This window comes from Octopus sinensis, linkage group LG18, assembly GCF_006345805.1.
Source record: "Octopus sinensis linkage group LG18, ASM634580v1, whole genome shotgun sequence".
In the NCBI taxonomy this organism is placed as follows: Eukaryota; Metazoa; Mollusca; class Cephalopoda; order Octopoda; family Octopodidae; genus Octopus; species Octopus sinensis.
This window is the reverse complement of record NC_043014.1, coordinates 7420224-7433328: the sequence shown is the minus strand read 5'-3', so window position 1 is coordinate 7433328 and position 13105 is coordinate 7420224. Positions and strand designations below refer to the sequence as shown.

The 13105-nt window shown below is 41.5% G+C and overlaps 1 protein-coding gene across 2 annotated transcripts in view; it reads right to left on the bottom strand.

Annotated features, from left to right (window-relative positions):
* The window catches only part of LOC115221378 (sphingomyelin phosphodiesterase 3-like), a 61971-nt gene that overhangs the window by 14909 nt on the left and 33957 nt on the right, over positions 1–13105 (bottom strand). For both annotated transcript variants that reach the window (XM_029791554.2, XM_036510703.1), the window contains 4 exons: positions 12814–13105; positions 11145–11220; positions 6260–6400; positions 1105–1194 (listed from right to left, as the gene is read on the bottom strand). The exon at positions 12814–13105 is cut by the window's right edge and continues 740 nt beyond it. In XM_029791554.2, the coding sequence (XP_029647414.1) occupies positions 1105–1194; positions 6260–6400; positions 11145–11220; positions 12814–13105 (599 nt within the window). The remainder of the gene's footprint in view (positions 1–1104; positions 1195–6259; positions 6401–11144; positions 11221–12813) is intronic.

Sequence of the window (13105 nt, the reverse complement as noted above, 5' to 3'; positions counted from 1 at the left end):
TGCTTATTTTTTTATTATAAACACCCCGCAAATTTTTATGGATAACACCATACAAAATTCAGGTGCATCTAAATTAAGTACCATATTCATTTGAATCTAAATTGTTGCTGAACTTATATATATATATATATATATTTATAGATATATATTATATACAGATTGGAACCTTGTGCACAGCTTACCAGTTTTCAATCAAACTGTTCAACCCATGCCAACATGGAAAGCGGACATTAAATAATGATGATATTGTTTCACAACCAATGTTGGTGTGTTTACATCCCTCTGACTTAGCAGTTCAGCAAAAGATACTGATGGAAATATGTACCAGGCTTACACAGAATAAGTCTTGCGGTTGATTTCTTTGACTAAAATTCCGCAAGGCATGTAACTGTTGCTCTGATCAACGGAATGGCTTGGCTGAGTACACCACAGACATGTACGCTTAATGTAGTTCTCAGGTGGATTCAGTGTAACACAGGTTGTGACAAGGCTGGCCTTCTGATTTACAGGTACAACTCATTTTTGCCAGCTGAGTTGACAGGAACGTTATGAAATGAAATGCCTTGCTCAAGGATGCAATGCAACACCAGGAATCGAACTCACAACCTGGTGACCGTGAGCCGAATACCCTGACCACATGAAATAATATCAGAGTAGGTGCAGGAATGGCTGTGTGGTAAGTAGCTTGTTTACCAACCACATGGTTCCAGGTTCAGTCCCACTGCGTGGCACCTTGGGCAAGTGTCTTCTACTATAGCCTCGAGTTGACCAAAGCCTTGTGAGTGGATTCGGTAGACGGAAACTGAAAGAAGCCCGTTGTATTTATGTATATATATGTATATATATGTATGTGTGTGTATGTTTGTGTGTCTGTGTTTGTCCCCCTAGCATTGCTTGACAACCGATGCTGGTGTGTTTATGTCCCCGTCACTTAGCGGTTCGGCAAAAGAGACAGATAGAATAAGTACTGGGCTTACAAAGAATAAGTCCCGGGGTCGAGTTGCTCGATTAAAGGCGGTGCCCCAGCATGGCCGCGGTCAAAATGCCTGAAACAAGTAAAAAGAGAAAAAGAAAAAGAGAGAGTATAAAGTTAGGTTTCCTTACCAACAACCCAGGGACTGTCAACGCCATCACATACACGACCAGGATCTTCATAAATGTTGTAAATGGGGTGATTCTGAAGGTGGGCTTCACCTGTAGGAAAAAGAAATTATATGTTTTTAAAATCATCAAAATTTCATATTAATTGTTGCAACATTCTTCAAACCACTTCAGGCAAAAATTCTGATCTCCATCAATTTCAGTGAATGCGTCACAGAAATGTCATCTTTCAATTCATTCAATTCGGAGTCAATAAATTAAGTACCAGTTACGCACTGGTGTCGATATAATCGATTTAATCCGTTTGTCTGTCCTTGTTTGTTCCCTCTATGTTTAGCCCCTTGTGGGTAATAAAGAAATAGATATTTTGTCTACCGTTGCGTTCTGAGTTCAAATTCCGCCAAGGTTGACTTTGCCGTTCATCCTTTCGGAGTCGATTAAATAAGTACCAGTTACGCACTGGGGTCGATATAATCGACTTAATCTGTTTGTCTGTCCTTGTTTGCCCTCTCTGTGTTTAGCCCCTTGTGGGTAATAAAGAAATAGGTATTTCGTCTGCCGTTACGTTCTGAGTTCAAATTCCGCCGAGGTCGACTTTGCCATTTCATCCTTTCAGGGTCGATTAAATAAGTACCAGTTATGCACTGGGGTCGATATAATCCGTTTGTCCTTGTTTGTCCTCTTTGTGTTTAGCCCCTTGTAGGTAGTAAACAAATAGGTATTTCGTCTGCCGCTATGTTCTGAGTTCAAATTCCGCCGAGGTCGACTTTGCCTTTCATCCTTTCGGGGTCAATTAAATAAGTACCAGTTACGCACTAGGGTCGATGTAATCAACATAATCCGTTTGTCTGTCCTTGTTTGTCCTCTCTGTGTTTAGCCCCTTGTGGGCAGTAAAGAAATAGATATCTAGTCAGTTGTAAAAATAATTTACGGACACCCTGTACGTAATGCCATTAAAGATAGAAAAGGTGGGATTTTTTTTCAGAATTTAGTGGAATGCGAAAATGTCTGTGAGAATGAGGTTCCGAAAGAGTGGAGACAGCTAGCAGGGGGTGGGTGAAGGAGGGGAGCTATATAGGCTGCTCCTACCCATCCCAGCATGCAGAAAAGTAGGGGAATGCCACACGACCCCTTCCCCCGTCCTCTCTGTCTCCATCACTGGCTGACAATAATAATGTCAGGATGGAAAATATATTTCACTCTATCAGCAAGCAGTGTTGGAGAAAACATGTTCTACTATTGCTGCTGCTTTGTCTACTGCCACTACTACTACTACTGCTGCTAAGATTACTACTACTACTGCCGCTGCCTATACTACTACTACTATCACTACTGCTGCAGCTAAGATTACTACTACTACTACCACTACTACTGCTACTGCCTATACTACTACTATTAAACTACTACTACCACCACTACTACTACTACTAAACTACTACTATCACTACTGCTGCTGCTACTACTACTACTAAAACTACTACTACCACCACTACTGCTTCTAAGATTACTACTACTACTACCACTACTACTGCTACTGCCTATACTACTACTATTAAACTACTACTACCACCACTACTGCAGCTAAGATTATTACTACTACTGCTGCTGCCTATACTACTACTACTACTACTACCACCACTACTGCTGCTACGATTACTACTACTACTGCTGCTGCCTATACTACTACTACTACTACCACCACTACTGCTGCCAATATTACTACTATTACTGCTGCTGCCTATACTACTACTACCACCACTACTACTACTACTAAACTACTACTATCACTACTGCTGCTGCTACTACTACTACTAAAACTACTACTACCACCACTACTGCTTCTAAGATTACTACTACTACTGCTGCTGCTACTACTACTACTATTAGCACCACTACTGCTGCCAAGATTACTACTATTACTGCTGCTGCCTATACTACTACTACTACTACTAAAACTACTACTACCACCACTACTGCTGCTAAGATTACTACTACTACTGCTGCTGCTACTACTACTACTACCACCACTACTGCTGCCAAGATTACTACTACTACTGCTGCTGCCTATACTACTACTACTACCACCACTACTGCTTCGAAGATTACTACTACTACTGCTGCTGCCTATACTACTACTATTACCACCACTACTGCTGCCAAGATTACTACTACTACTGCTGCTGCCTATACTACTACTACTACCACCACTACTGCTTCGAAGATTACTACTACTACTGCTGCTGCCTATACTACTACTACTACACTACTACTACTACTGCTGCCAAGATTACTACTACTACTGCTGCTGCCTATACTACTACTACTACCACCACTACTGCTTCAAAGATTACTACTACTACTGCTGCTGCCTATACTACTACTACTACTATCACCACTGCTGCTGCTACTACTACTACTAAAACTACTACCACCACCACTACTGCTGCTGCTAAGATTACTACTACTACTGCTGCTGCCTATACTACTACTACCACTACTAAAACTACTACTATCACCACTGCTGCTGCTACTACTAAAACTACGACTACCACTACTACTACTGCTGCTAAGATTACTACTACTACTGCTGCTGCCTATACTACTACTACTACCACCACTACTGCTGCTAAGATTGCTACTACTACTGCTGCTGCCTATACTACTACTACTAAACTACTACTATCACTACTGCTGCTGCTACTACTACTACTAAAACTACTACCACCACCACTACTGCTGCTGCTAAGATTACTACTACTACTACTGCTGCTGCCTATACTACTACTACCACTACTAAAACTACTACTACCACAACTTCTGCTGCTACTACTACTACTACTACTGCTGCTGCCTATACTACTACTACTACTACCACTACTGCTGCTAAGATTACTACTACTACTACTACTACACAAGATAATACTGTTGACCTAGAAAACATGCATTCACACACTTATTTTAAGGGTGATGGTAAACGTAACCCAATGATGATGATGATGATGATTGTTTTTAATTTTAGGCACCAATCCAGCAATTTTGAGGGGGCCTAGGGTAAGTCAATACCATCAAGGCCAGTCCTTCACTGGTACTTAACTTCATCGAACACTGTAAGGACCAAAATTTATGTTGACCGTGGCAGGATTTGAACTCAGTATGTAAGGAGCCAGAATAAATATCACAAAGCATTCTTTTTTATTCCAATGATCCAGCAATTCTACCAATTCACCACTCCAAAAATTTGGGTCTAGTTTAGGCACAAGGTCGCCCGTCTTCCATGTTCTGAGTTCAAATTCCACCGATGTCAACTTTGCCTTTCGTCCTTTCGGGGTCAATAAAACAAGAAGCAGTTGAGCCCAGGGTGGATGTTATTGACTTACTCCTTCCCTGAAATTGCTGGCTTTGTGCAAAAATTTGAAACCAATCTAGGCACAAGTTCAGCAATTTTGAGGAGTGGTGGGCATTAGTTGATTCCACCAAACAACTACTTGTAGTAGTAGTAGGAGTATTGGAGCTGCATTCACCTTTGTTGGTGTTTCCCTACACCTGGCAGAAGACAACTTTGCCCCACTCAGGCAACAACTCTCTGACCCATGGGTCTGTTTGGATAGTTGTTGCTCGTGAGGGTTAGGATTGGGGTTACAAGATCAGAGTACAAATCCTACCTCAACCCCTTACGATATGCAGAGGAAACATTGGGTCTATTCTTTGACATGCCAAGTCCTCAAAAGGGTCTATTTTTTGACATGCTGTCTTCAGAAGGGTCTATTCTTTGACACACCAAGTCGTCATAAGGGTCTATTTTTTGACATGCTGGTCCTCAGAAGGGTCTGTTCTTTGACATGCCAATCCTCAAAACGGTCTATTTTTTGACATGCTGGTCCTCAGAAGGGTCTATTCTTTGACATGCCAATCCTCATAAGGGTCTATTTTTTGACATGCTGGTCCTCAGAAGGGCCTATTCTTTGACATGCCAAGTCCTCAAAAGGGTCCGTTCTTTGACATGCTGGTCCTCAGAAGGGCCTATTCTTTGACATGCCAAGTCCTCAAAAGGGTCCGTTCTTTGACATGCTGGTCCTCAGAAGGGCCTATTCTTTGACATGCCAATCCTCAAAAGGGTCCGTTCTTTGACATGCTGGTCCTCAGAAGGGCCTATTCTTTGACATGCCAAGTCCTCAAAAGGGTCAATTTTTTGACATGCTGGTCCTCAAACGGTCTGTTCTTTGACATGCCAAGTCCTCAAAAGGGTCTATTCTTTGACATACCAAGTCCTCAAAAGGGTCTGTTCTTTGACATACCAAGTCCTCAAAAGGGTCGATTTTTTGACATGTTGGTCTTCAGAAGGGTCTATTCTTTGACACGCCAAGTCCTCAAAAGGGTCTATTTTTTGACATGCTGGTCCTCATAAGGGTCTATTCTTTGACATGCCAATCCTCAAAAGGGTCTATTCTTTGACATGCCAATCCTCAAAAGGGTCTATTCTTTGACATGCCAATCCTCAAAAGGGTCCGTTCTTTGACATGCTGGTCCTCAGAAGTTGATTTTGGATGGGGGTTTTAACTCAGAATATAGAAAACCAGAGAAATACTTCAAGGCATTTTTTATAAAGCTCTAACAATTCTGTCAGTCTAGACTACATGACAACAGCATCCTGGTAACCGGGACAAACAAACAAACACACTCTCTCTTTTACTTGTTTCAGTCATTTGACTGCGGCCATGCGGAGCAACCGCCTTAATTGAGCAACTCGACCTCGGGACTTATCACTTTTGTAAGCCAGTACTTATTCTTCGGTCTCTTTTGCCGAACCACTAAGTAACAGGGGACATAAATCCACCAGCATCGTTGTCCAAGCAATGTCTAGGGGACAAATATACATACACCGCATATATTATATATATATTATATATATATATATATATATACATATATACGACGGGCTGCTTTCAGTTTCCGTCTACCAAATCCACTCACAAGGCTTTGGTCGGCCCAAGGCTATAGTAGAAGACACTTAACTGTGTCGTTAAGGACCTCGTTTTTGCAACCCCGTTGTTTTGGGTTGCCCTACAGTGCAGCAAGTATTTTCTACAACCTTCGGCTAAACACAACAACAACAACACTCACAATTATAATATATAACAAAACAATAAAGAAAACTCACCTGGTGATAAATTATCGAAGTTGAAATCTCCACAAAGAAAGTCAAATTTGACATCGTCATTTTCTCGATAGGTGCTCTTTTTAAAATCAGTGGTCCAATCAACAATATCGTTGAGTTGTTTGTCTAAAATTTTCTCTTCACCTGTGAGTGATAATAATATAAGGTATAATAACAATAATAATAATAATAATAATAACAACATCACAAACTTCCAACCTGTTGCCTCTTGAGGTCTCTGGGTGAGACTTGGAGCCAACTTGTACAAATCTAAAGCAAAAGTCAAACATAGAATAATAATAATCCTTTCTACTATAGGCACAAGGCCTGAAATTTGAGGGAGTGGGGGACAACTGATTATATCAACCCCAGTACGTAGCTGGTACTTAATTTATCGAGCCCAGAAAGATGAAAAGCAAAGTTGACTTCAGTGGAATTTGAACTCAGAATGTAGCGGCAGACGAAATACCTATTTCTTTACTACCCACAAGGGGCGAAACACAGAGAGGACAAACAAGGACAGACAAACGGATTAAGTTGATCATATCAACCCCACTGCGTAACTGGTACTTAATTTATCAACCGCGAAAGGATGAAAGGCAAAGTCGACCTCGGCGGAATTTGAACTCAGAATGTAGTGGCAGACGAAATACCTATTTCTTTACTACCCACAAGGGGCTAAACACAGAGAGGACAAACAAGGACAGACAAACGGATTAAGCTGATTATATCAACCCCAGTGCATAACTGGTACTTATTTAATTGACCCCGAAAGGCAAAGTCAACCTTGCCGGAATTTGAACTCAGAACGTAACGGCAGATGAAATACCTATTTCTTTACTACCCACAAGGGGCTAAGCACAGAGGGGACAAACAAGGACAGACAAACGGATTAAGTCGATTATATCAATGATGATGATGATGATGATGATGAATACAAGTCAAGCTACCAACCAAAAAACAAAAAAAAATATTTTTAATAAAAAATAAATAAAAAGTAGAAATAATTGAAACACCACTATCTATACACGAACCCACACAATCGTTATTAATGTGGAAACAAAACGGGGTTTGTGCACCCAGAGTTCTCATTTCTGCACCACGGCACTTAAATTTCCATCAACTGACCCGACCAAACAAATACTGCAAAACCGCCAGTTAAATTAAGCTGACCATAATTAGATCGATGCCAACCCCCATTAACCCCACCCCACCGAGATAGTAAAAAAATTAATAAATAAAATAAAATATATAACAATAAGAAAATTAAAAAATAACGAGCTTCAGAATTCTGATTATAAATTTCTGTTCTAATCAAAAAGGTCTGGGAAGTGGTTCCGCAACTTGTGTTAGAGTCTAACTAATACCGCTCAAGTAAACGACTATAACTCTTCTTTTCTCTCTCTCCCTCTCTCTTGATAGCATACAAACACAAACACAAAACACATATTCACTTGCTTTCTCTCCAAAATTGATTAAAACCATGAAAGTTAATTAAAACAAGTGCCAGTAAATATATCTCCTTATATACCGCCCTGACTGGCCTCGTGCCGATGGCACGTAAAAAGCACCATCCGTTCGTGTCCGTTGCCAGCCTCGCCTGGCCCTCATGCCGGTGGCACATAAAAAGCACCATCCGTTCGTGTCCGTTGCCAGCCTCGCCTGGCCCTCATGCCGGTGGCACATAAAAAGCACCATCCGTTCGTGTCCGTTGCCAGCCTCGCCTGGCCCTCATGCCGGTGGCACATAAAAAGCACCATCCGTTCGTGTCCGTTGCCAGCCTCGCCTGGCCCTCATGCCGGTGGCACATAAAAAGCACCATCCGTTCGTGTCCGTTGCCAGCCTCGCCTGGCCCTCGTGCCGGTGGCACATAAAAAGCACCATCCGTTTGTGGCCGTTTGCCAGCTCTGTCTAGCACCTGTGCGGGTGGCACGTAAAAAGCACCCACTAACACTCTCGGAGTGGTTGGCGTTAGGAAGGGCATCCAGCTGTAGAAACACTGCCAGATTGACTGGGCCTGATGAAGCCTTCTGGCTTCACAGACCCCAGTAGAACCGTCCAACCCATGCTAGCATGGAAAACAGACATTAAACAATGATGATGATGATGATGATGATCAGTCAAGCCCTTATTGACTTTTTTTTCTTTAACCAAATTCCCCTTCAAAATAAAGGCAAAAATGAAGAGAGTGAGAACAGGCTCTTATCTGTTTCTTTACTACCCACAAGGGGCTAAACATAGAGGGGACAAACAAGGACAGACAAACGGATTAAGTCGATTACATTGACCCCAGTGCGAAACTGGTACTTATTTAATCGACCCCGAAAGGATGAAAGTCAAAGTCTACCTTGGTGGAATTTGAACTCAGAACGTACCGGCAGACGAAATACCTATTTCTTTATTACCCACAAGGGGCCAAACATAGAGGGGACAAACAAGGACAGACACACGGATTAAGTCGATTACATCAACCCCAGTGCGTAACTGATACTTATTTAATCGACCCCGAAAGGATGAAAGTCAAAGTCTACCTCAGTGGAATTTGAACTCAGAACGTACCGGCAGACGAAATACCTATTTCTTTATTACCCACAAGGGGCTAAACACAGAGGGGACAAACAAGGACAGACAAACGGATTAAGTTGATTACATCGACCCCAGTGCGAAAGTGGTACTTCGATCACATGGCCACAATAGTACCGACCATAAGCACGCATGCGCAGAAGGCAGTGTGACATTAATAAAGATATGCTATGGCAAAAGTGCAGATAATTTTTTACTTCCCCTTGTATATGCACCAATTACACTCTTAGGAAGGGCATCCAGCCATAGAAACCACCCCAAATCGGACTGGAGTCTAGTGCACCCTTCCAGCTTGCCACCCCTGGTCAAACCATCCAACCCATACCAGCATGGACAACAAACATTAAATGATGATGATGACAATGATGATGATGTATATGTCTTAATATTTCATTTTGCATTGCAATACTAAAGACTTGGTGTAGAACTCAATACATGTGCATTTCAGAACAAAGTGTCAGCCGAGTACAGAGCGGTAAAAAAAATAAGAGAGATGATGAAGGAATAAATTATTATCTTATCAACTTCATTAGCTTAAAGCTGTTTCTGCTAAAAGACACTGTGGATATATAGCGGAGTACCTGAATAAAACCTTATTAGCTTCATCAGAGCCTTGAATAAGCTGATGCCCTAAGGACAGACAATGGGTCTCTGGGAGACACCGAACAAAGACCGCTGCAGAGAACTCGTTCATGGATCTAGGGAATTTTACCCACCCACCCACCCCCGCTAGATAGACAGATTTATTCGGGAAAGGATTACATTATTTACATTAGACAGATATTTGTCCTCATCTTGTTTGTTGTTAACACAATTCTGCTGATATACCCTCCAGCCTTCATCAGGTGTCTTGGGGAAATTTCAAACCTGGGTTCTCATTCCTAAGGTATTTTCTGATGTTATTATTATTATTATTATTATTATTATTATTATTATTATTATTATTAGTATTATACTCTTTATTCTCTTTTTACTCTTTTTACTTGTTTCAGTCATTTGACTGCGGACATGCTGGAGCACCGCCTTTAATCGAGCAACTCGACCCCAGGACTTATTCTTTTGTAAGCCCAGTACTTATTCTATCGGTCTCTTTTGCCGAACCGCTAAGTAATGGGGACATTATTATTATTATTATTATATTATTATTATTATTAGTATTATACTCTTTATTCTCTTTTTACTCTTTTTACTTGTTTCAGTCATTTGACTGCGGACATGCTGGAGCACCGCCTTTAATCGAGCAACTCGACCCCAGGACTTATTCTTTTGTAAGCCCAGTACTTATTCTATCGGTCTCTTTTGCCGAACCGCTAAGTAATGGGGACATTATTATTATTATTATTATTATTATTATCATCATCATTATTCAGGTCACTGACTGGAATCGAACTTGGAATCTTGGGGTTAGTAGCTTGCACTCTTAACCACTACGCCTTATGCCCATGGGTATATGGTGTAGTGACCTGAATAATAATAATAATAATAATAATAATAATAATAATAATAATAATAACAACAACATCATCAGAAAATACCTTAGGAATGAGAACCCAGCTTCGAAATTTCCCCAAGACACCTGATGAAGGCAGGACAAACAGTGTTGGTGTGTTTACATCCCCAAAACATGGCAATGGTAACCGATAGGCTAAGTACCAGGTTTAAAAAAAAAAGTACTGGGACTGATTTCGTTCAACTAAAACTCTTTGAGGCAGTGCCCCAGCCTGGTCGCAGACTAATGACGGAAACAAGCAAAAAACATATATACATAATTTAAAAGAATAACCAAGACAGGTGCAGGAGTGGCTGTGTGGTAAGTAGCTTGCTTACCAACCACATGGTTCCGGGTTCAGTCCCACTGCGTGGCATCTTGGGCAAGTGGCTTCTACTATAGCCCCGGGCCGACCAATGCTTTGTGAGTGGATTTGGTAGACGGAAACTGAAAGAAGCCTGCCGTATATATGTGTATATATATATGTGTATGTGTGTGTATATGTTTGTGTGTCTGTGTTTGTCCCCCCACCATCGCTTGACAACCGATGCTGGCGTGTTTACGTCCCCGTCACTTAGTAGTTCGGCAAAAAGAGACCGATATAATAAGTACTGGGCTTACAAAGAATAAGTCCCGGGGTCGATTTGCTCAACTAAAGGTGGTGCCCCAGCATGGCCGCAGTCAAATAACTGAAACAAATAAAAGAGTAAAAGAGTAAGACAGCATGTTTATGGAGGGACGTGTTTGATCGTACTGCTGCAAGTTGAGGGTTGACCTGGGCTAAAAACAACAACTACCACCACTACAACAACTAACCTTCATAAGCCTGTAGATGTGTGTTATAAACATAGCCAACTGCCCTTTTACCGGTCTTCTCTTCTCCAAGAACTATCTGAAATAGAAAATATGGTTAATAATATTAGGCATACAAGATTACACACACATTGATGAAGACCGAGACCCCTGTATTTGTGTGTCTGTGTTTGTCCACCTAGCATTGCTTGACAACCGATGCTGGTGTGTTTACGTCCCCGTCACTTAGCGGTTCGGCAAAAAGAGACCGATAGAATAAGTACTGGGCTTACAAAGAATAAGTCCCGGGGTCGATTTCCACCAAACCTTAGTCACAATTTATGTTCCTAACACTAGCTGAATGATAACTAAGTTATTTTACTAAATTCTTTGTTAGATTTAAAATTAATTGAAAGAAACACAGAGCATCTCAACAGAAGTATGGTAAAAAAAGGGTTAAGCATTGGGCCCTACGGAGGCAATGACAAATGACCAAGACCGTTCTTGGGCAGAAGACCCATCAGGCCAAGTGAAATTGTAGTCGTGGCGGATATTGGTGTCACGCAACTGGTGCCTGTGCTGGTGGCACGTAAAAGCACCCAATACACTCTCAGAGTGGTTGCCATTAGGGAGGCCCTCCAGCTGTAGAAACCATGCCAAATCAGACCGGAGTCTAGTGCAGCCCTTCATCTTACCAGCCCTGGTCAAACTGTCCAATTCATGCTAGCATGGGAACGAACATTAAGTGATGGTGATGACGATGACAAGATGATGCACACTTCATTCAAAACAATGTGAATATATAAATATAGGCGCAGGAGTGGCTGTGTGGTAAGTAGCTTGCTAACCAACCATGTGGTTCCGAGTTCAGTCCCACTGCGTGGCATCTTGGGCAAGTGTCTTCTGCTATAGCCCCGGGCCGACCAATGCCTTCTGAGTGGATTTGGTAGACGGAAACTGAAAGAAGCCCATCGTATATATATATATATATATGTATATGTGTGTGTGTTTGCGTGTCTGTGTTTGTCCCCCTAGCATTGCTTGACAACCGATGCTGATGTGTTTACGTCCCCGTCACTTAGCGGTTCGGCAAAAGAGACCGATAGAATAAGTACTGGGCTTACAAAGAATAAGTCCCGGGGTCGATTTGCTCGACTAAAGGCGGTGCTCCAGCATGGCCGCAGTCAAATGACTGAAACAAGTAAAAGTGTATTGCATCTGTCAGAATAATTTAAACAGTCACAAGTTAAACATGGGTCTGTCTGATCAGAGCTGACTCGAGTTCAAACAACGACATAAGCTTATAATGAAGAGGATGTATACATCACAGATCAAGATTTTGGAACCCAGTAATCTTTATATAGAAAATTGAAGTTGTGTGTGTGAGACTCTGTCTCCTCCAATTTAGATTCCTAACTACTCCCACATTTTACGGTGCAGTTTAATCAAAAGCGGGTATCTTATAGTTGTCATTCATATCGAGCCCTTCTGGGTATTAGCGCGCGTCTATGATGAGTCTATGATTTAAAAAAAAATTTACCATCATTTTTCCGCATTTTTAATGATTTTTGCTCGGGTTATATAAGGGAAGTAACTCTCTAAAAATGCTTATATAGTTATTTTCCTTACAAACCTGAGCAACGCCGGGCGATACTGCTAGTCTTAAAATAAAATACTGTGGACAGTAGCTTACCTTGACCATAAGTAAACCTTTTCCACTGAAGCGGCAGGCCAAAGTTGATTGCTTAAACCATTTGAATTCAACATCTTCGACGGGGTATTTGCTGGCAACCATCAGTCCGCTGTTGAGTAGGAATCTGTTGCTGGACATGTTCATCACACCTACATCGTAAATTATGTACGGAAAAACAGGATGGATTTTATGGAGGAGTTTTTTGGCCAAGTCTCGATTCCATGTTTCTTGGAAACAGACAAAATCAAGTTGGGGAAATTGTGCCAGGATCTCTTTGTTGAAGGCTTTGGAA